This window comes from Muntiacus reevesi, chromosome 4 (assembly GCF_963930625.1).
Source record: "Muntiacus reevesi chromosome 4, mMunRee1.1, whole genome shotgun sequence".
NCBI lineage: Eukaryota > Metazoa > Chordata > Mammalia > Artiodactyla > Cervidae > Muntiacus > Muntiacus reevesi.
Window position 1 is genome coordinate 108,725,798 of NC_089252.1, and position 24,185 is coordinate 108,749,982.

General features: G+C 46.6%; 1 protein-coding gene across 3 annotated transcripts in view; it reads left to right on the top strand.

Annotated features, from left to right (window-relative positions):
* USP4 (ubiquitin specific peptidase 4) overlaps window positions 1-24,185 on the top strand; it is a 39,987-nt gene that overhangs the window by 7,856 nt on the left and 7,946 nt on the right. Inside the window, exons 5-15 of one of the 3 annotated variants that reach the window (XM_065933705.1) lie at window positions 552-697; window positions 908-969; window positions 10,755-10,895; window positions 11,792-11,909; window positions 13,045-13,218; window positions 14,955-15,113; window positions 16,277-16,501; window positions 17,467-17,550; window positions 18,444-18,538; window positions 20,846-21,037; window positions 21,697-21,785. In XM_065933705.1, coding sequence (XP_065789777.1) covers window positions 552-697; window positions 908-969; window positions 10,755-10,895; window positions 11,792-11,909; window positions 13,045-13,218; window positions 14,955-15,113; window positions 16,277-16,501; window positions 17,467-17,550; window positions 18,444-18,538; window positions 20,846-21,037; window positions 21,697-21,785 — 1,485 coding nt within the window. Of the gene's footprint in view, window positions 1-551; window positions 698-907; window positions 970-10,754; window positions 10,896-11,791; window positions 11,910-13,044; window positions 13,219-14,954; window positions 15,114-16,276; window positions 16,502-17,466; window positions 17,551-18,443; window positions 18,539-20,115; window positions 20,201-20,845; window positions 21,038-21,696; window positions 21,786-24,185 lie in introns of those variants that run through there. The other 2 variants (XM_065933706.1, XM_065933707.1) reach the window with 2 other exon arrangements.

Genomic DNA, 24,185 nt, shown 5'->3' on the forward strand with positions numbered 1-24,185 from the left:
AGTGCAGGGCATGGTGGCTAATGAGAGGGGAGGCGGGGCACCCCCTTTAGACTTGTTACCCAGATAGTCTCGGATTGTGGTTACGTGTCCTGACCTGGGTGCCTGCTTTGCAGGGCACTCTTGTGGACAGCAAAGCCTGGCAATCGTATTGTATGAAGCTTTGCATGTGTTCTCTGCTTACTTGACGTATGGTAATAAAGGTGAAGAAATCTCAGAAAATGTCTGACCTAGTATTTGAAACCAAGATTTGTCTTAGTTCCAGCGGTCTTTTTTTTAACTATGCCCTGTTGCTTTTGTGTTGTATAAGGGGACCCACGTCATCATAGAATGAGACACCTAGGGGCAGTCTTTGGGTATGTGAGTATAAAAGGACGTCCCATGCAAGATGTTTGGCCTTAGAGGTCACCAAGGGGCTGAGGTCAGTCAGAGCTTTTGGTCCTGAGCATCCCATGACCATCTGAAAAGGACGGAAGAGGTGCCTCAGCTTGCCATGGCTGCTGTTGTCCTTTCACCGGGAAAAAGCCCAGAGTGATGTGTCTGCCTGTCCCCAGCAACCATCGAGAAGGAGATGAGGAAGCTCTTCAACATCCCTGCGGAGCGCGAGACGCGGCTGTGGAACAAGTACATGAGCAACACCTACGAGCAGCTGAGCAAGCTGGACAACACCGTGCAGGACGCCGGGCTGTACCAGGGCCAGGTAGGAGGGCCCGGGCCGCCCCGTGGACAGCGCCAGGGCCAGGTAGGAGGGCCCTGGCCGCCCCATAGGCACCACCAGGGTCAGGTAGGAGGGCCTGGGCCACCCCTCAAGACAGCTCCAGTAGCGTGTGGACAGAACCCTTCTGGTTCTGAGCATGTTGGCAAGTGAGGTGGTGTGCATGTTCCCAATGTGGTTTCCTCTTTCACTCAGGTGCTAGTCATTGAGCCCCAAAATGAAGATGGCACATGGCCAAGGCAGACCCAGCAATCAAAGTAAGTGAACTTGTTCTCTCTTGTGGCCGGGCACATGGGTATAAGAAAGACGCCAAAGAAAAACATTCTTTAAACCAGATGGAAAACATTTGCTTTTGTATCCAGAGTCTTTAATCCTGGCCTTTGGTAAGCAGCATGCTGGGCAGCCATATCGGGGAAAGCTGTCAGACGTGTCAACCAGGCAGTGAACCTCTGCCTTTGAGGAGGAGATGGGGAAGAGGAGGGGCCAGGATCTAGGGATCCTGCCCTGCCAAGATGTGGCTTTGTTTCTGTCAAGGGCATTTATTTTCTCTGCCTATAGGCAGGGACTTTGATGGAGGAAGAGAGGGCTCAGACATAGGGTCTTACCTACTTAATAGTTCCATTCAGTCCCACACTTCACCCCGGGGAGTGTTTCTGATTGTTGCCCTTGTCACTTCCTGGGGGAATTACTCTAGTACTAAACTGGGACTCCAGGCACCCCTGTCTTCTGGAGAGGTTCATGTGTGGTGTGGAGTTAATCCATGTTCTGAGAAGGAGACAGAAAGGAGTGGTGGATTTTTCATACAGCATAAGATAGGGGAATCGTGTCTGTGTTCCAGTAGTTATTGGGAGAATGTTGGTCTTTGCTGTCTTCCCTCAGTCAGATCTTGGACAGTGAGTGTTTTGTGGTAATGGGCTCATAGCTCTTCTGTGAAATTTACAAAAGCTACAAGCTGTCTCTTGAGAAACACAGGAAGATGCAGCATTTTGCCGACAATCTCAAGTGTTTTATAGACCTCCCCCCCACCCCACCCAAAACTTAGCCATGGACTTCAGTGTAAGAAACTCTGATTACCAATTCCTGACAAGATGACAGAATAGCTGCGTTATGCAGAATAGTGATTGTGTTCCTCCCCCCTACCCACAAAGTCCATGTCCTAATCCCCAGAGCCTATGAGTGTGTTAGGTTCCTGGCAGGAGGGACTTTGCAGATGTGATTAAGGATCTTGAGATGGGAGATGATCCTGGATTATCTGGGTAGGCCCAGCATAATCACAAGGTCCTTATAAACAAAAGAGGGAGACAGAAGAGTCAGATGTGAGGGTGGAAGCAGAGTCAGAGCAATGAAATGTGAGACAGAGTCGACTGGCCGTGAGTCAGGGAAGCTGGGCAGCCTCTGGAAGTCCCTAGAGCCTTCACCAGGAAACATAGCTCTGCCCACACCTTGAGTTAGCTCGGTGACAATCATTTTGACCTTCAGACCTCCAAAACCATGAGATAATAAACTTGTGTTGTTTAAGCTACTATGATTGTGGTAATTTGTGACAGCAGCCTAAAAAACAAATAACAGTAGCCCAGCAGCCTTCTCACTCCCTTCTTGGAACTGGAAATGCCACAGAACTAAGAGAAAATAACATAAAAACTGAGACAACCTCCTTAGGAGACAGAAGGTGCTTGGATTCTAGTCTCTGAGGTAGGGCTGAGAGCTTGGAGTGAAAGAGCCCAGGTGTACGGGCCAAGGCAGACTGTTGGCAGTTGTGCCTTTTTCTCTTCCTCCTGTTGCTTTTCCCTACTCCTTCCAGAGCCTCAGACCTAAGAGATTCCAGTGAAGGGAAACCACTTTGTGAAAGAGCACTGCCTTGCTGAGACGCCTCAAACGTTAGAGTCTCCTGGAAGGGGGCGTCCAGTGCTGAATGAGCTTAGAGCAGAATTCCTAAGGCACAGCTCACCTTACTACTCCCCCAGTAGTGCCAGACACTGTTCAAGGTGCCAGGGATGGAGCAATAAACAGAAGAAATTTTCTGTTCTCAAGGAGCAGAAAGTAAGTTTAAGAACGACACATGTCTATAGACTTACAAGTACTTTGGGAAAAAATCAAGGAAGAAAAAGCAGCAAGTGCTAAGGCTTTGGGCATAAACGCGATGACAGGGAGGCCCCGCTGAGGTGCCGTTTGAAGAGGGTCATGAAGGAGGCAAGGGAATCAGCAGGGAGTGGGGTGCTTCGTGAGCAGGACAGTTTTGTGAGGCGGAGGTGACAGCAGCTGCAGAAGACCTGGGGCCGAGCAGGCCTGGTTGAAGAGCAGCAGGAGTTGTTTGTGGCTGGGCTCAGAGGAGTGACAGGAGGACTGAGGTGAGCTGTGTGGGACTCTGGATTCCTTCTCTGCCTCCGGGAGCTCCTTGGAGGGGTGTGGTGAGTGAGAAGGGGTGTGATCTCACCTGGCGAAAGGCTCACAGGGAGCCACAGCAAGAAGCTGACAACCAGAGTCAGAATAGAAGGAAAGTGACAGATTGACAGGCGGTGCTAGTTGAAGCAGAATTCATATCCCCAGCTGCTTAGGAGGACGCAGTCAACACAGTGAAAATCCTCACGAAAAAGAGGAAATGGGTATATGAAACAGAAACAAGGAGAGAAATAACATGGGAACAAAAAATTCAGGGCGGGGTTGAGTTGCAGAAGGAGTGTAGCTAAAGACTGAAGGTAGAAGTTGAAAGCTCAGGTTGAAGAATTCTAGGGGATAAGGAGGCGGAAGATAATAGAAAAGTGCTGGCACTACACTGTAAGTCAATTAAACTTAAATTAAAAAAAAAAAATGTACTATGTTAGAAGGAGTGACCAGGAGTTTTTCAGTCATCATGAAAGAGGAAACATCTTCAATGTAAAGAGTGCTAAACACAACAGATAAAAGAAGGCCCACACCAAGACAGATTTGATTGAAATTTAACAACAAAGATGTAGCAAAAATGTCAAATCTGTTTGAAAGAGAAAGTCGTGAATGAGAAGCAGATTAATATCAAACTTCCCAGTGGCAACTGTGGACCTAAGGAATACTTTTTCAGTATCAAAGTTGTCGCTCAGTCGCTCAGTCATGTCTGACTCTGACCCCATGGACTGCAACATGCCAGGCTTCCCTGTCCTTCACCATCTCCTGGAGCTTGCTCAAACTCTTGTTTAAGTAGGATAACTTTAGAATTTTACAAGCTACTACACTATTATCTAAATGTGAAGATAAAGTAAATTTTTTTCTCTGGCAGAAGATGACCTTAGAAGGTTTTCTACACAGAGGTTCTCTTGAAAACCCTTTGGGAGAAGTAGTGTTAGGGAGCAGGCAGTAAAATCCAGCATACAGCTCTACTGGCATACAGTTAGTAAAATGTTCTCTTGGCCAGAAAAGCTAAGACTTTGGGAGAAACAAAGATTTGTTAAACAAGACACAGAACTACAAACTGTAGAGGAGGAAATAGAGTTGGATGACTTTAAAATTAAGAACTGTTCATCGCGGAGTGAAAGGGCAAGCCACAGAGTGAGAAAGGTATTTGCAGTACATATGTCTGACAGATGGTTTATACCTAGAATTTCAGAGAAACGCCTTTAGGTCGGTAAGAAAAAGTCAGACACCCCTTTTAGGAAAAGGGACAAGAAAACCTGTAACAGTGACTTGAAGACGAAAGTTATCCCTGTGGCTAGCAAGCATACGGAGAGGCGTTCAGCCTTGGCAAGTATCCAGAAATCGTGAATTCAAGCCATAATGCAGTGCCTCTGCACATCCCCAGCATGGTTAAATGAAAAGGATGGGTAATAGCAAGTGTGGATAGGTGCTGGACCCTGCTGATGGGGTGTATAAAGTGGTATAGGAAGTTTAGAAGATTTAGCAACAAGCAGTAAATCAAGAATTGTGTGCATCTTGTACAGCCCAGCAGGCCTCTCCTAGGCTTACACCCAACAGAAACACATCTCACATTCACTTAAAGATATGTTCATAGATGTTCATGACAGCACAGCTTGTCATAGTCACAAACTGGAGCTAACCCAAGGGCCACCCAAAATAGAATGAATCGAGGTGTGTGCATACGACAGAATTCTCTCCAGCCATGACAGCCTTGAGGCTCATCAGCAGTGTTGAATGAGAGAGGCCAGACCCAAAACATGGGTTATAGTATGAGTCCCCGATATAAAGCTTGAGAACAGGCAAAACGGATCTGTGCGTCTCAAGAGCACCGTGGAGGTTAGCTTTGGGAAGAACTGTGCCTGCAGGGAGCATGAGGAGGACACTTGGGAGCTGGTGCTGTCCTGCTGCTTGGTCTGGGGCATAGTGCAGTAGTGATCATACAGTTGCGTGGCTTCCCCGGTGGCTCAGTCAGTAAAAGACTCTGCCTGCACTGCAGGAGCCCTGGGTTCGTTCCCTGGGTTAGGAAGATCCCCTGAAGGAAGGCATGGCTTCACACTCCAGTATGCTTGCCTGGAGAATTCCATTGACAGAGGAGCCTGGCAGGCTGTACAGTCCATGGCGTTGCAAAGAGTTGGACATGACTGAGTAATTAACATTTTCACCATCACTTGATAAGAATGTATTTTGAATTTTTTTTTGGCCATACTCCATGGCTTGTGGGATTTTCATTCCCCACCCAGGGATCAGACCCGGGCCTCAGCAGTGAAAGCACCAAGTCCTCACCGCTGGACCACCGGGGAATTCCCAAGAAAGTTTTCACTTTTGTACTCTCATGATATATGTGTTTCTGTATGTGTTACTTCAGTAAAAAGTTTAGTAATAGTTAAGAAGAAAGGTTTAAGAAAGCAGCCTGCATCAATAACAATCCAGAAGTAAATACCGAGTAATCCTGACATGGGAGACAGGTGAGGAGAGGAGGCAGTAAAGAGAGATGAAAATGTCCTGAACTACTTCTCTTGCATGGAAATGTAGTTAGTAAGTTGAAGTAATTGATGGGGAAAGAGAAGAATAGTTAATAGATCCTAATAAGTTAATGGAGTAACTACCAGAAGTACAAAAGTAGAATTTATGTCTTTTATTTAACATGTGGTATTGATTAGGAGAGGTTTGCTAGTAGCGAAGAAAGACCTGAAAATTAGTCTGTTAAGTAGGGTAGACATTTACATCTTTCCAAAAAGAATTTCTAAGGACGACAGTGCGGTACTGCTGCTGTTAGAAACCCAGCTGCTCTATCATGTGACTGCTGTATGTGGGTTCAGCTTCCAAGGTGGTCACCTCAGTGTCCAGGGTGACTGCTTTAGTTGAACCGATCATATGTGCATTCAGGTAGCTGAGGAGGAATCAGGAGAAAGGGCATGCCCCTTCCTTGTAAGGAAATTTCCCAGAAATCACATAGAAGATGGCCATTTATATCTCTCTGGCCAATTCTGTGACCACACCTGGCTTCAAAGGAGGCTGGGAAATGCCTTTCAGCATTTGCAAGGGGTCTAGCTAAAACTCAGGATTTGGAAACTAAAGAAGAATGGAAGAATAGCTATTGGGAAGTGAAGAAAAAAATTTATTCTACTAGTACCACCCAATATGTGTGGGTTTTCCCTCATGCTAATCAATTCTTTGAAACCAGCTGGGTGTCCCACAATTTAACTCAGCTCTGCCACTGTTCATCTGGAAATAACATCAGATCCCACAGGTTCAGGGCTCAGTCCTACAAGGTTGCCTCCCCTACAGATGCTGCTCCCAAAACCAGGGTGTTAACCTGTGCTTCTGATGACCCCCTGGCTGTATGTAAATCAGAAGTTCCCACAACCCTCTTCTTGGGCTTGATACTTTGCTGTAACAGTATACAGAACTCAGTTAGCTTGCTATTTGACCACTTTATTATGGAAGGGTATAACTCTGGAACAGTGCAATGATAGAGATGGATAGCCAGGGTATAGGAGAAAAGTGAGGTGCTTCTGTGCCTTCTCTGTGCAGTCACCCGTTTAGCACCTCCATGTGTTCACCAGTCTAGAAGCTCAGCAAAACTCATACTTCAGGGGTTTTGTGGAGGCTTCATTCAGTAAGCAGGCAGAATTGATTAAACTGTTTGGCCATTGGTGACAGAACTCAATCTCCAGCCCCTCTTACCTCTCCAGAGGTGGGTGTGTGGGGGTAAGGGCAGAAGATCCAACCTTTTCATCACGAGGTTGATTCCCCTGGCCAGCAGCAAGCCACCCCCACCCCCACCAATCCTTTGGAACTTTCCAAAAGTCATATGCATAAATGGAGATGTGGTTGAAAGATCTGTGTTGGGAGGAACAGACACTTTTCACTTTTATCACTTTGGAGCTATTTCAGGAACCAAAGATAGAAGACCAGAATATAACCAAAGATGTTCCCATTACTCTTATCACTTAAGACATTGCAACAGTTTTAGAAGCTGTGTGCCAAGAACCTTGCACCAAACCAAAGCATGTATTTCTTGTTATAAATCACAGTGCCATAGGATGCAGCTAGGAAACTGTCATACCTAAAAAGGGGAATTGAGATGGAAGGCAAGAATGAGGAGAAAAAAAAAACTGAAAAGTATGGTAATTAAAAAACATAAGAGACTGAATTAAGTCCAGCTATAACAGTAATTAGAATAACTATAGATGCGTTCAACTTATTCAAAAGACAAACTCAGTTCGGATTTTTTCTTTTTTCTTTTTCTTTTTTTTGGGGGGGGTCCACCTTTCTTCCCACTCAGGCCAGGCCCATATCCCAAATCTGCTGGTTCTACTGAGTCTCTTATTTCTGGATATACTTTCAAATCCACCATCTGGCAATCAAGGCTTTCCGGCCTAAGTACGTCTATACCGTATACACGGAGGATCGCAGTTCCATCCTTCCTTCTCAACAATTGCTGTTAAGTTACTATTTACAAATGGCCAATCCTCCTGACCTCCTTACCACAAAGATACTATTCCTTTTTCTCACCTTAGCATCATCACAGTACAAGAGGAAACCAATATTCACAGAAAATGTCAAAAAATGTCACAGAATTTAGACAGGAGTTTACTCCCAGGCTACATAATTTTCTGTAGCTGAAGAAGTAGCAACTTAAGTTTCCAGCCCGAGTTCTGCAGAAACATCCCAGAAAACACCCTCCTGGAGATCCTAAGAAACTCAATGGCTGGGCCCCCCCCCCCCCCCCCGGATTTTTTTTTAAAACCAGCCACTTTCAGTAACATGTTGTCTGTCAAAGAAGATGCAGGATGAAATTGAGGGAATGTGAGAAGTATGTCAAGTGAATATGTCATCCAGGGAAAGTCAATGACTGGCTTAATCCTTTTTTTAAAAGAAAAACAACCCGCTCATAAAATTAGTTTTCCATGTATCCTGGCAAGAGGAGAGCATAATGAAATTGTTTCCATTCAGCTTTTCTTTCACCAGTGAGAGCCACCTGGTTAATTGTGAGCATCTGCAATGATTTTTTTCCATTTTCTGTGGATTACTCCAACCTCTCTGTTAGTTCTGCCAAGGTTTTCTGTAGATCCGGTCGCAATTTTTTTGTCTCTCTCTCTTAGTTCTAACTTTACTTGGGTGATATCTGTAAGGCCTGGTTAGCTCTATACCACCGTCGCCTTTATTTATTTTTTTATTTTCCATCATCCCCTTTAGAGGCTGCTTGCCCAGAGCTAGAATAGGCCAGGGTTCCTCAAATGGAGATTTGAGTTGTGCTCAGATGAGGGTTAACAGTGTTGGTGTGTGTGGGGAAGATCACAGCCTAGCATGTCGTGAAGGCAGTGAGGATTGTGGCTACTAGTTGATTGTTGTCTTAAGGATAATGCCAGATGCTGGGCTCTGAGGTCAGAGGGTGGATTTAAAGAGTGGACAACTCCTCAGCGTAGCATCCAGCCTGGAGAACATCTGAGAGGCAGGCAGAGAGCAATGCAGCAAGGAGGGCAGGCGTGAGTATGTTGCAGAGCCATTGGTCTGTGCTTGTTTTCGTTGTGATGGTAATGACCTGGCGTGCCTGGGATCAGGAGATACGTCAGGAGGAAGGTACCAGGAGACCAGAGGCTTGACCAGAGTATCTTTTGGGAGCAGAGGGAGCATTACTTGGAGACGTAGCCTCTGTTTTCATAATGTTTGTGGCAGGAGACTCAGTCACGGTTGATAGTGAGGTCTTGCCCCATGTCAGTTCCTTCCTACCGTTGCCTGCTTCCCAACTCGCAGCGCCCTCGGGTGTGCTCTCAAGTTGCCCGAGACAACATCAAGTGACAAGCGCCCAGGCGTCTCCCAGGTACAGGTCAAGTCATTCTGTACAGAGGTCTTACTTTTTGATTTGTCTGTCAAAGGTAGAGTTTAAAAAATAACAAAAAGCACTTTGTATTATGTAAGTTTTCAAGCATATAAAATATATCCTTAGATAGTCATCGTTAGGTTTCTTTTTTTTATTTACCTATGGCTGTGTTGGATCTCAGCTGGGTTATCGTTCATTGCCGAGTGTGACCGCAAGGCATGTGGGATTTTAGTTCCCTGATCAGGGATTGAACCTGTATCCCCTGAATTGGAAGGCAGATTCTTAACCACCAGACCACCAGGAAAGTCCCTGGATTTCTTTTTGACTGAATTTACTCTGAAAACTACTGGCACTATTTTCTGAAACAGTGTATATGAGTGTCAAATAAAAATTTTCTCATTTTCTTTCATTTCAACCAGAAGGGTTGTCTGTTTAAGAAGTTGACAGATCTTGGATACATGTAACGGCCTTATATGGATTTTTGCCCTTTAACTTCAGAGAATAAAATAAGTTACCAGTGAATGATGACTTAAAAAGGGAGTGTTAAGCCATGTGCCTTGAGGTTTGTATATCAGAAATTGATTTTTACTGTCTTGTAGTATCTGCAGACCTGAGGTAAGAGTCTGCTCCATGAGCCCAGCCTTGGATAGCAACTTGTTTGCATAGGAGGCTGGGCATTCTGGCAGCATCCGGAACAGGCCTTAGATGTTTGTTGAAGTCCCCTGTGTGCCAGAAGAGTGTGTCCCTTGGCTCTGCCAAGCCTCATTTAAGGAGCTGCCGTAGTTCTTGGACTTCTCTGCACTTGAAGATGAGGCTCAGTGAGGCAAATGCTCTTCAGGGTTAGAGAAGGTACATTTCTGTGGGTGGCTGAGAGCCTGGGGAGCCCTCGTTCCCTTTCCCTTGCTGTGACTTCAGAGTGTGAAGCAGACTCAGTTCCTGACACCCATTGAGGCCCCTGGATAGTCCTGACATCTGCCTACAGTGTGGGTACAGGATCGCTCATCTCTATTGCCGCACCCCACTTTCTTCTCACAGGGAGCCCTGGTTGACATCAGATTCCGTGAGGCTAGGCACTCTGCAGGGACACCACAGCTTAATTATTTTCTCTATTCTAAAAATAACTCCCAATCTGGAAGGAAAATCACCATTGTACGTATTTGAAACATTGCAGACAACTCATTTCCTCCTATCTGTCTTAGTGGATTTTGGCAGAAAACTTGATAAAATTGTTGTCAGTTTAAGATTTGGGACAATTAGCCCTTGAGTTAATTAATCTGAAATTAGGAATAAATCTAAAATAAGACACTGTGAAAAATACTGCAACAAAAGTTTGAAACAGAGGTTTTTCACTTTGGTAAATTTCAGGAAACAAAAGCAGTTGCGTGGAATAGCACTGTGACACTAAATTGCCATTTTCATGTTCTGGTGTACTTAGAGCCATCTGTTTAATTTGGGTCTAGTGTTTTGAGATAATTCATCTCTTACCACCATTTTTCTTTGTCTTTCACTGGTAACTCTTAAAATTCAGGGCAGCTGACGATTTATCAATCAAACCAGGATGCCCTGCAGGTCAGCCTTGTGGTTTATCTCACTGAAAGATTCAGTGTATGACCATGCGGATGAATGAGACAGGAAGACCAATTAATTTCTTTACTCTCACTTCAATAAAAATTTACCTTGAAGTAGCGTGAAAACGGGCTATTTGCAATTAATTTTAAATAACTGAATTTGGAGAACATATATTTCTTGACACTTTCTTCTCAAGCAAGCCTTAAAGAGGGCTTGCTTCTGTGCACAGTCAGTAGCATTGTTTCTGCTTCTCTCTCCCAGATCAAGCACTGCGCCTAGCAGAAATTTTACTACCTCTCCAAAACCATCTGCAAGTCCCTATTCCTCAGTGTCTGCCTCTCCCATTGCAAATGGTGATGGCACTGACGCCTCGGGGATGCACAGCTCCGGTGTCAGCAGGGGGTAAGAGTAGGTCCTTTCACTTTCCTTCCTTTCCCGGACCCTCCCTGACAGCTCCTCTGCTGCTGCCCTGAGCATATGCAGGACTCGGCTCCCCACGAGAACCCGCCTCATGTGGCTTCTCGGTCCATTTCATCCCCCCAGTAAAGAGTGCTTCCTAGCTCTGGTGTACTTTGCTTTTCTTCCTGCCAGCTGGTGTTTTCCCATAACTGCATTTGTCTGTGAAGGGATGGGCTGGCCTTCTGGCAGAATGGCTATTGGGGTGACTGTCAGCTGCAGGGGTTGTGGGGCATGGACTGCCTGCTTCTGCTCTGTGTGGCTGTGATCCTTTTTCCAGCTGTGTCAGAGCACCTGCCATAGAGCGCAGATAGAGTGGTATAGGAAGGTGAGGCGAGAGAGAGAGAGTGCATGTGCACTCAGGCACAGCCAAGACCACGCGTGGCTGGGTGGGTGGTGGCAGGTGCAGGCTTCCATCTTGGTAACCACAGTGCTCTTTCCCAAAGTCACCTGGCATTTAGCCCTCTGGAGGGATATAGAGTTAGCATTTGCCGAAGCCTTTGTGACCCCATGGACTGTAGCCCACTAGGCTCCTCTGTCCATGGGATTTCCAAAGCAAGAATACTGGAGTGGGTTGCCATTTCTTTCTCCATATTAAAGGTATAGAGCAGAGGATTCAAACAGCATCTCTTCCCCTTAAGGATGTGCTTACCACCTGTTATCATGTCACATCAAGGCGGGGATTAGGGGAGCTGGAGGGCTGGGGAGGGGAGTAAAAAGAACTTATATCATGGGATCATTATCAAGTGAGAATTCTAGAGGCCCAAGTGAAGCCCCAAGAGGCATCTTGAGGGCATGTGAGCAGCACTCACTTGATTGCTGGTGTGGGTTGTGTTTTCCAGTGGATCTGGCTTTTCTGCTTCGTATAATTGTCAGGAGTCCCCATTGACTCACGTCCAACCTGGGCTCTGCGGACTAGGAAACTTGGGGAACACCTGCTTCATGAACTCCGCTTTGCAGGTAGGGAGCAGAGCTGCCATCTCAGTTAACACCGTGTCTCCACAGTACTTGAGGCTGGGGTGGGAGTGGCCTCTGCAATGTTGGGAGAATCCTCTCCAGGGTCCCTAACGACCCGTGGTTAGTACTTCAGGAATCTCTGCCAGTGCATAGCCACTGGGTGGTACAGAATGGCCTCATCAGTGTTCCTGGCTTCAAAATGTTTTCTCAGTTTGGTTTGGTTTTATAGTGAAAATATTTTGAGTTTTGTTGACCCTTAGAGAATGATCTCAAAAAGTACTGGAATACATGCCTGGTTGGTCTCTAATGGGAGGAAATCTGAGAGCAGCTGGTACCATGCCACTATATTCTTGCCTGAGGCTGACCATCTTCACCAGTGAGCTGTCTCAGCTTACACCCATTGAAACCTCATTTATTCATCCACCAAATATTTATTGGGCACATACTGTGTAATGGGACTGTTGGGGTCATGGGCTGGAGTTAAGAGTCCAGCTACAAAGTTAAGAGGGCACAGTCCTTAATAACTGTCTTCATTTCTGACACCACTGCAGGTTTGGGGGTCCCTAAAGATGACCCTGAGTTTGTTAATTTGCTCAGACTCATAGACTTCATTTGAAAGTAATTCTCCTTACAGTTACAGTATATTATAGGGAAAGGATACAGATTACCATATCTCACAACTATAGACGCAAGTAATGTAGATAAAATTTTAGCAGATCAAAATCAGTGAGATCTAAGTAAAAGTAACACATAACAAGCGGGTGGGGTTTGTGCTAGGAAAACCAGGCTGGTTTAAACACCTGAAAAATTAAGCAATGTCTTTAAATGTAGTGACAGAATGAAGGAGTAAACTGTGTGATCCGGCACTTGGGATCAACGGCCTCTGCCCTCAACTTGTCTCAGAGACGGTTCTGAGTCTGTGAGCTTGTCTCAAGACAGTGTTCCTGGAAGGTTTATCACTGTGTGGCCACCAGCCTTGGCCTTTGAGACTGTGCCTTCCTGCTGTGAGCCCCCAGAGAACCAGAGGAGTGACCTTCATTTTGTTGGAGTGATCTTCACTGTTCACTTAGAACTGGGTTTTTCCTGGGTCTGAGTGCTTTTCAGAAGGCGTGTGAGCTGTGATCATTTCTCTTTTCAGTGCTTAAGCAACACGGCACCATTGACCGACTACTTTCTCAAAGATGAATATGAAGCCGAAATCAACAGGGACAACCCCTTGGGAATGAAAGGGGAAATTGCAGAGGCCTATGCAGAGCTCATTAAGCAGATGTGGTCTGGCAGGGATGCTCACATAGCACCTCGCATGTTCAAAGTAGGTTGATATATGTCTTTCCATTTTCCTATTTTGTGGAAGGTGATTTAATGCTGTAATGAAGTATTCCCTTACTTGCACTTTGGCATTAAGATGGGCTCTGAGACTGCATGGTCAGATCCTTCTTTTCTGTTCAGTTGTTTAGCACATACTTATCTTAAGTGATTTAACCCTCACCTCTGGGATGAGGGTTCTTCAGATATCATTTGTATTATAAGCTGCTTGCTCAGCATGCCATTTTCTACGGTGAAGAAAGTGAAAGTCACTCAGTAATGTCCAACTCTTTGCGACCCCATGGTCTATACAGTCCATGGAATTCTCCAGGCCAGAATACTGGAGTGGGTAACTGTTCCCTTCTCCAGGGGATCTTCCCAACCCAGAGATTAAACCCAGGTCTCCCACATTGCAGGCGGATTCTTTTTTTTTTTTTTTTTTTGTGCAGGCAGATTCTTTACAAGCTGAGCCACTAAATGGCTGGTACCCTAAGCCAGACCATAAAAATTCAACCTAATATCCAGTATTATCTGAGGGGTTCTTCCAGGTTCTCTGAGCCTGGAACTTACACCAACTGTGGTTTCAGTTGAGCCCCTTAAGTCAGGAATTGGGTTGACAGTCTTGGAAGGTGGTGTGAGGGGCAGTTCTCACTTGGATCCGTCAGTTAGGAAGATGGGGAGGTGGGTGAACTGCAGTGGGCACTTGGAACAGGTCCTCCTTTTGCTCTGAATGTTTGTTCCTGCCGAGGGAGAAGTGACTTGCCTCCACATGGTGAAATCTGGGAATCCTATTTGGTTCAAGGAGACTTAATGAAGCATCTGATTCACAGAGGGAAAAAAGTAGCACCTAAGCTCAAGGAGAAAATTAAAACCTTATATTGTTTATTAAAATTGAAAACAAATTCTTTCCATCCTCTTGGTCATATTAATCCCTGGGCAATACATGTAATGACTATTCCCAGAGTTTCTGTTTCCATAGGTCTGGGCTGCACTTGTGTCAAGCTCTCAGGTATTGCTGATACCATTGGTTGGGCACTGCATTCTGAGGATCAGTGACGTAGAACAATACAAGGCAGACATGGCTAGGAGGGCTCGCTGTCTCTTTTTTAAATTAAACTTTTTATTTTGTATTGGAGTATAGCTGATTAACAATATGGTGATAGTTTCAGGTGGACAGCAAAGGGACTTAGCCATACCTATATACGTATCCATTCTCCCCCAAACTCCCCTCCCGTCCAGGCTGCCGCAGGACATGGAACATGGTACATGTGCTGTACAGTACATCCTTGTCTGCTTTCCATTATAAATATAGTGGTGTGTACATGTCCATTCCAAACTCCCGATCCCTTAGGAGGGCTCTTATGTACAGGAGGAGTCTTCTGGCTGATGCAGGTGCCATTTGTGAAGTTCTTAGGGAGACTGAACCAAAGAAGGTGGTTGGAGAGGGATTCGTGTCTGTACTTAGGAGATGTAGTTAGGGAGTCACTGTTCACTCTGCTTGTAGGGTGGTGGCGCGGGTTCTTAATCTGTAGTTATCCTGAATTTTGGATCTCAGCCCTATTCTCTCTGGTGAGAACTACCTGCCTTTAGGCCCTTGCGAAGTTAATGGGACTACTGGACCAAGGGTCTTCTCCCATCTGGTCCTAGGTGACTGTGCAAAGCTGTTTCTGATGACAGTTTCCCATCTGACTTCACTGGTTCTTTATAACTGAAAACCTTCTAATGTGGTTGCTTTTATTGTAGACTCAGGTGGGACGCTTTGCCCCTCAGTTTTCTGGCTACCAACAACAAGACTCTCAGGAGCTCTTAGCCTTTCTTCTAGATGGATTGCATGAAGATCTGAACCGTGTGAAGAAAAAACCCTACCTAGAGCTGAAGGATGCCAATGGGCGGCCAGATGCGGTATGATACTGGAGACTTTTGGACAAAAGTATTCCATAGACGCCACCTCCAGGGGCCTTCTTCTGGTCTCGGAGTATTGGTGGCAGGGCCCTGGTTTTCTCTCACTGTTGTTGGTGACGTGGACATGCAATCTCATAGAGAAATGTGTTGCAATTACAGAGGGGCTAACTCTGGTTACCTCTGATGCTCCTTATTGGTATACCAGACCATCTGAGCCACCAGGGAAGCCCCTGCAAACTGTCAAGTGCCTGCAGTGTGGGCGTTTGGGATTATTACTCCTCTGATGAAAATCCATCTATGATTGTTAAAATAGTTTGTTATTAATATTGTTTAGGGCACTTTTTTTTTTTTTTGCCTTGATTTTCAGCTCTCTAAAGAGGGAATTTAGTATTTAAGTTATCCTATCACATTGGGATGATCAATATGAATGCTTTCAGTTTTTATTTATTTATTTGTTTAAATTTTGGCTGCACTGTGCAGCCTGTGGGATCTTAGTTCCCCAACCAGGGCTCAAGGCTGTACCCTCCTGAAGTAGAGGTGTGCAGTCTTAACCACTGGGCCACAAGGGAAGTCCCCTCAATATGAATATTTTAAAGTAGCATTCAGATCTTAAAGGAAAAACCATGAGCTAGCTCATGAAGCAGCTTTTTTTTTTTTTTTTTTAATTCAAGTGGTGTTTTTCTTTTTTTTAATGTGAATGATTATTTTAAAGCTCTTATTGAATTTGTTTTGGGTTTTTCTTTTTTGTCCAAGAGCTATGTGGCATCTTAGCCCCCTGACCAGGGATTGAACCCACAACTCACCTGCTTTGGTAGGCTAAGTCTTAACTCCAGGACCACCAGGGAAGTCCCTAAAGGGACTTTGAATTATTGGAAGCGCTACAGGCGACAGTCCTGTCCCCCCCGCCCCCAGTCAGGTCCATGTGTCGTCTGTGTCCCACAGATCCTGCGTTTGCACTTTGTTACATGTGGGACTAGGCTGGCGTGTGGAGTGAGTCTGGTGTGCCAAGAGCAATCCTGGCCCTCGCTGGCCTGGACCCAGGACTTGGCCACACAGACTGCCTTACAGCCATCTCAGATCTTGCTGTGAATCATTCCGGATACAGAGGTTAAGAACTGGGAGATGCTGAGAATGCTTCATTTATCCCTTTTCCTTTCTTCCAGGTGGTGGCAAAGGAGGCCTGGGAGAATCATAGGTTGAGGAATGACTCTGTGATCGTGGACACGTTCCATGGCCTCTTCAAATCTACATTGGTTTGCCCAGAATGTGCTAAGGTTTCTGTGACCTTTGACCCATTTTGCTATCTAACTCTCCCACTGCCCTTGAAGAAAGACCGAGTTATGGAGATCTTCCTAGTTCCTGCTGACCCTCGCTGCAGGCCTACCCAGGTAAGAGAGTCGGCACCCTCACGTATCCCTTGTTGTGAGAGGCCTGCAGACCCAGAGTGGGGCTGCTTCCATCTGTTAGGACAGGAGCTCCATCAGCTGCCTCTGAAACCCCTTGGTGCTTGCCTTGAGTGTGTGCCCGTGTCCTCGTCAGACCTCTGTGTAATCCCATGGCATTCCAGCACATCATGGGGACTTCTGGGTGGTGATCCAGTGGTTAAGAGTCCACCTTCCAGTGTGGTTCCCAGGTTCAATCCCTGGTTGGGGAACTGTGACCTCAGATACCACAGGGCCACTCAGTTCAAGCACCACAACTAGAGAGTCTGTGTGCTGCAACTAAGGCCTGAGACAGCCAAATGAATGAAGATTTTTTTTTTTTTTAATGTGTATTGTGGAGGTCCTCTGGGCTCTGCCATCACCTTTTCCCCCATGCTCCATTCATTTGTCTAAAGGAACCTGGCTGATCTGCTACAAGATACTTAAATCTGAATGTTAGGGAACTAGAAACAGTACTTTCCTTGGTCATGTTCACCCCTGAATCAACTGGGAGAGCCTGGCCAGAGCAAAAGTCTAGATGGAAAGGTGTTCAGACCAGCCGACGGCTCACTGCATGCTGCTTCTAGTCTTATTTTCTTTTGTCTCTAAAGAAAGATGATAAGGACTGGTTGGCAATTTATAGAATTTTAACATTTTTAAAAGGAAGTAGTAGTGAACATCTCCAAAAAGTTAAGAAAAAAAATGAAGCCCATGTGTAGGAGAGAAAGACATGGCCCAGCTTCTATGTGGTACTGCCTGAATAGAGAGACAGACACTGAGGCCAAAGACTTGCCCGTTTGCTCTGCTTTCATTTCATCTGGCCCTGTCCTCACCACGGGCACCTCCACCCTCCGTGGTGCCTGCTCCTCCCAACTCATCTCCCCGCGCCTCTCCAGAGTACCCTCGTCAACCCTCCTCTCTCTCCTCTGCAGTACCGCGTGGTTGTGCCGCTGATGGGGGCCGTGTCTGACCTGTGCGAGGCTCTCTCCAGGCTGTCTGGCATTGCTGCAGAAAACGTAAGGCAGGGTGTTTTGTGGCTCTCTGCCTATTGGGGACACTTCATAGTCCTTTGGAGTTACTTTTCAACCTTTTAGTCACTTTTAGAGGGTGGTTCTTTTGGGCCAGCACATGTGATGATATCTGGAAGCCTCTGACATCCTGGTCCCCATTCACTATGCTCAGTGTGGCTGAGACTGTCCCTTCTGGCCCCTGGAACGGCCTTTCCATCGTGGAGGACACCTGGCTGTGGTCAGAGGGCCAGGAGTGGGGCTCTGCTGTCACCTCGCCTCCCCGACCTTGACCTCATCTGTAATGTGAGAAACGTTATGTTCTTTCCTGTCCCAAACTCTGCAAGTCTGTGAACCGACTTGCTAGATATCTTTATTTTAAAATAGTTGCTCATGCTGGCCCTTCTGCTGAGCCTGGCCCCATGTGGAGATGGGAGAGTGAAGACCTGTCCATGTGTGAGGACCCCTCCTCCTGGAGACCCCCCGACCCCTCCCCTGTCCCAGCCCTGGTCACTGCTCTTCTCCCCACCCCCCTTGCACCTCCTGCTGGTGTCAGGTTGTAGGTCTTGGTGGTTGGGGTTGCTCTTTTTCGTTATGTGTGGGGATGGCTTGGGGACCTCCAGCCTCAGGGAACTCCTCACAGCGCTCTGGATGACAGCTGGTCTCTGGTCCACACCACTTCCCGCCATTCCCACCACTGGAGGGCAGATCCCGTCATAAACCTTGGGACAGATGTTACTGGCATGTTTTCTGCTGGCGACAGCTTGCTGCTCTCCATTAGACCTTGACCCCTGAGCTCTGGGCCTGGTCGCATTGTAATCTCTCTGGAAGCAGCACCCCAGCAGCACATTGTTTTTCATTTGCACCTGAGTATTAAGTACCCTATTCCTGTTGATTCTTAGATGGTGGTCACAGATGTGTATAATCACCGGTTCCACAAGATTTTCCAAATGGATGAAGGATTAAACCACATCATGCCTCGGGATGACATTTTTGTGTGAGTACTCAGGGGTTTCTGCTATGAGGTCAGCGGAAACATTCCAGAGGCTTTGCCTAGTTGGTGAAGATCTGGCAGCTTGTGGATTTGCCTTGACCCCTGGGCACATGAGATGGACATTCAGGGAATTGTGGGCAGCCACCAGTGCTAAGTGCCTATGGGCACTTCAGAGCTAGGCATTCCAGATACCTCTTCTCGGTGTGGGCAAGGCTCTTGCCAGCAGTTGCTCCTTGTTAAGAAGGCCTGTTCAGTGGTCCTGCAGATGATCCTGCTGTCAGAAATGCTTTTCTCAAGAAGAGTTACAGCTTTGTGAGGGGTCATGGGAAGACAGGAGAAGGGACACGGTACAGGAAGGGGGTTTTCTTTCTCCAAGCCATGGGCAGTGGTTCCTCACATTGGTTCCATCTCAGAATATTAGGGAAAGTCGATTAAGTAGCCTTTTTCAGCTCTAACATTTGCAAGCTCCCAGATGGGATTTTCTCATCCCGTTGGGGACAGTGCACTCCAACTGCAGCCTGTCTCCTCAGCCCCTCCCAAGTCTTCTTGCCTCTGCTCAGTGTGACTGTGTGTGTGTGTGTGTGTCCCTCTTCCAGGTGGGGCGGGGTGGAGTGTAAGCTCGCCTGCGCCCCCCAGCAGCCGCTTGTCAGAGCAGTTTGCGTGTGGACCACACCCACGCTCCATATTCCTCAGTCCCTCTCACTCAGAAATTTAACTCTGCTGAGAGAGGTTTTCAGGGTTTGGGTTTGGTTTTGGTTTTTGGTTTTGGCTGAGGAATGCAGTCCACAAGGAAGGCATTTCCTTCCCTTTATGTTTTTGGGGCCTGTAACTTCTGGTCACTCTAAAAGGAAGCGTTCTTAACCACACCCAAGATTCTAATTCCGTTCACACAGGAGCACAGGCTGCTGCCCTACTCCCAGATACCTTCCCTTACTTTACAGATAGAGGGTGCCAGCGCTTGCACTGGGCACAGAATTGGGACTGTCCACTTGTGACCCCAAGTCCTCAACACAGTCTCCCTCAACTCCAGAGACTAATGTTCGAACATAGCTAGACTTGAAAACTGGGGCATCACCTTGTAGAAAGATTGGCGAACCACCCACAGGGGATTTTTCCAAGGGCTTGAGGGCCAGTCATTATGAAAGCAAATTGTTATGATAAGTTGATAATGGTCTTATGAAAACACAGTTCGAGCACTTAATACTTCATGAGCATGTGAGGTACTGTGAGACTAAGTTACTTAGTTACTACCTCCACACTGTACGGTAGGTGATAGATCCCATCGTCCCTGGATAAACAGACTTAGAGGTTTAGGTGCTTGGCCTGGTCCCATCAGCCAGCGAGTGGCAAGGTGGACTGGATCCCGAGCCAGCCTCCCAGTTCAAGGCTTCGTTCTTGACTTTTGTGCTGGACCCCAGGGTTCTTACCTTAGAGCACATCTTAGCCATTTTTGTGAGTTATTCTTTGAACTCCTGCACATTCTGCAGTCAGGACTGTTTGTCAAGCATCTGGGGAGGGTTGTATGTGTGTGTGTTTAGTTTTCGAGAATTGAATCAGTAAGTTTGTGTCTCCCCCTATAGGAAGAGGGAAAGACTACAGTCGGTTGCCAGCAATTTTGGTAACATCTGTTCCAGGATAAAACATCTATAAATCTCCCATGTATTCGCTAAGTAAGACACATTTTTCAAAATCATTGGTTTGTCTTTAGCAGTTTCGTTGGTTATCTTGATTTTTGAAAAAATTAAATCTGAGTCTTTTACTTGAGAGTTTTTGAACAAAGATGGCAAACAGATTTATAAATTTACTTTCTCATTTGAAATGAAGAGTCTCTGGCTTTATATTCTAGGTATATGTACATCCTTGTACAGTATTTGGTTTGACCAAAGGGCAGGGTGCTAAGAGTGCCTTTTTCTAAAAATTGAGCTCCTTGGTGGGTGACAGAAGATGAACTTGGTGGCTGGGCCCCCCATGTGCCTTTGTGTCTGAAGTGATGGTCTGGATGCCAGCTGTAGTCTGTGTTGAGTCCCATTTGAAGGAGCACAGACTTTAAGGCCATGGTTGGGGGAAGGAGGATCATCAGCCCCAGGGCCTCGGTGGTATAGGTTCACATTGTGTTGACAGACAGTGACCCTCTTTTGAAATTCCTGACCCAGCCTCTAGCATCCTCTTGGAAATGCCTTATTAACCTTTTGTGTTGGAGAACGCTCTGTCCTAATAACCCTAGTCCTGGCCACCAGGTAGCTGCAGCTCAGATCTCCATCGCTCTCCAGGACTTGCCACTAAAGGTGCTCTCTTCTGTGATTGACACAGGTATGAAGTCTGCAGCACTTCCCCGGACGGCTCCGAGTGTGTCACGCTCCCCATGTACTTCAGGGAGAGGAAATCTAGGCCATCGAGCACTTCTACCGGGGCAGTGCTATACGGGCAGCCACTGCTGGTTTCTGTCCCCAAGCACAAGCTCACCCTCGAGTCTTTGTACCAGGCGGTTTGTGAGCGTATCAGGTTGGTGGGGGGAATGCCATTTGCTGGTTATCTAAAATAAGAGAGGTCCAGTAGTAGCAGTGACTGCCCCTTGCAGAGTGCCAGTGTGGCCCCACTGTGCTCCCTTCTCTCAGAAACACAGTCGTGCTGGCACTTGGGAGGGCTGGGTCAGGTGCTGCTGGGACAGGCCTTGGGCACACCTGAAGCACTGTGACCCCGAGCACCTCATCCTCCTCTGGTCCCTGGAATCATGTCTTCACACTTGTCAGTCACCTGCTTGAGAAAGCCTGGTGTTTTGATGGTATTTTGTATTTGAGTACAATTTCTGAAGTACTCCACTATCATTCTGAAGTTGCTCATTAACATTACTGGGAAATGTGTTTTTTATATGAGGATGCCATGCAACAGTCATCAAAGATCAGGAACAGACTTTCTGAGAGTCTTCAGTGACCTGGTAGTTAGACATCTTATCTCTTGGGTTCCTCTCAATTTCTTGAAGTGTTAAGCCATCCCATGATTTTTAAGGCCCTTTTATTTACATAAATTGCTTTGTGAATAGTTGAATATATAATATATAGGAATACATAATTCCCAAATATACAGGCACAACTTCTAGCTGAGGAGAGGAGAAAAATATTAAACGGTTGCAACTAACAAACGATTTCTTTCTTCTTTTCAAGCCGCTATATAAAACAGCCTTTGCCTGATGAGTCAGGCAGCTCGCCCTTGGAGCTGGGGGCCTGCAATGGCTCCAGGAGTGGCTGTGAAGGTGAGTGCTCGCCTCGGTGTGGGGCTGTGACTGACTGACCCCTTCTGACTTCCGTCTTCTGAATGTGTTGTACACTTGGGAGAGGGAGGCTCTGGGCTGGCGGGGTGGGGGGGGTGTTGGGGGCTGAGTCTAGAGAGCAGACCTGAAGCTGTGTCTGCACCGTTTTGCTCTGCCAGAGCCCATCGTCTACCCTTGACACCTTGTGGAATTTAGACGTGGAAGCTGGGTCTCACCTCAGAGAGACAATAAGCATTAATAGGACCGAGTGACTCGCCCGTGGTCACGAAGCAGAGCCAGGATCTGCTGCTCTGTTGGGATTGCTGAGTACACACTTGGCTGCCTTTGCAGCCCGGCTCTGTCTGCGGAGCTGTTATCTGGCCCTTCCCCCTGTCACCGTGCTGGGGCTGCTGCCCCAGGCGTCCTGCCCAGCCTGTCAGAAGGCAGAGACAGGCCCTCTTGGGTGTTTCTTTCTACCCAGGAAGCCATGCGTGGTGGCCAGCTCTGGACAGCTCCTGCTGTGATAGTGAAGAGCCATAACTGGATTAGCGGTAGGGTAACCATACTGTAGGAAACCCAGAGCCCTCGCTGCCATCCTCCTGTGGCCTTGTGCTCACAAGTTCGTCTGAACAGTAAGCTGTGTCTGACCTGCGTTGTGGCTGTCCTGCGTTGTGATTGTCATCCTGCTTTTGGGGACCTAGGTGACTAATTCCGTGGCTTTATTCCTATAAAACTGGAAATGTCCTCCAATTCCTGTGCTTTGCGAAGAGCTGAATATATAAATTCTCAGTTGCAAATGCCCACATTTCTGCACGACATGCACGGTCCGGGAAAGTGAGAAATTGACATTAAAAAAGTAACAACCATAGTCTCAGTCCTGGCAAGATGTTCCAAATTGTCCTGGTGGTTTATGTGTTTATTATAATCGTACTCCTATTCTTGCCCAGAATATTATGTTCTCATCCCACTAGGGACGAACAGGAGCGTATTTTTTGCAGAGGTCCCACAAGCAGAGATGTTGGAGGGTAGTGGTATTCTCTTAGCAGACCTGCAGTGACTTGTAGGTTCTTGGTGCTCTGGAAGTTGCGGCACTGTGACTCCCAGCTTGAGGTGTGGGGTGGACTTGGAGAAGTCACTTTATCCCTTTGAATCTTGGTTTATCCATCTGCAAAATGGGATGATGACAACCGCTTCACAGAGTTGAAGTTACAGTTTAATGAGGTAGTGTGGTTAGAGTATCTGGCACATACTAGATGCTCGGTTAATAATAGCACTGTGTACGTATTTGCTGTTGTTACACACTTAGCCTAGTTTCTTAGACATTCCATCTGTCACTCTCCTAATTAGGAAGAATTACTGCCTTCTTTCAAATCCCAGCAGTGAGTCTTGGTGTGTAGGCTTCAAACTTTTTAATGTTGAAATAATTCTGACTTCTTTACTGTCATGGCTGCTTGTTAGGTCCATGGTGGCTGTCCGCTGCTGAGTTTCTGAGTGTCCCTAGCAGGGCTGAGTGTAAATGGCGCAGTGCCACTGCTCCAGGAGTGAAGTGAGCTGGTTAGGGAAGGAATCTCTGAGACCTGGGACTGGCAGTCTCGTGCACACTGGCTATTTCAGAGCGCTGTTCATGGGAACCCATGTCACACCCTCATCCATGGCTCTGCTGTTCCTGGGGCCTGGCAGGGAACTGTGCTGCATTATCCTGGGCCCGACTTTTCCTTCCTCATGAACACTCCCAAGACACTGTCCTTGAAAGTGAATTTTTATGGATAATATACATCTGACCTCCTTTCGTCAGTTTCCATTTTTACCACTGTTTCCCTGAGTATATAAACTTCTTATTTTGAATCTTTTCTTCCTGTGTTACTTGTACATCACCTTTTGGAGTTGTCCCCATCTTTGTTGAAATGACGTACCTGATACCTTAGCTTTCCCCTTTGGCTGCCCAACAGCAAAAAATATGATCATGAATCTTCTTATTGCAGCCATGTGTACCAACCAGTTCTCTGGGAAATGTACTCATCAGTATATGTCTGCACAATGCCTCTTAAAGCTCTGTCTCTCTCTCTTTTCTTTTAATTCTCTCTCTCTCTCTCTCTCTCTCGTTTTTGGTGAGGGAGAGCTGTGCAGTGCCACTTGGCTTACAGGATCTTACTTCCCTGATGAGGAATTCAACCCCGATCCACAGCAGCGAAAACACTGTGTCCTAACCACTGAAGTGCCAGGGAATTCCCCCTTTTAAAACTCCTGAAACTTGGCAATTCCAAAGGAATAAAGAGAAAAAAGGAGGGAGGATCCTGCATGCCCTGTTACTGGGACCTGTCATGGGACCTACACCTGAAAGACATTCAGGAAATGCTTGTTGAGGAGAGAGTCAGCAGGTTCCTTGTGGAGGAACTGAAGATT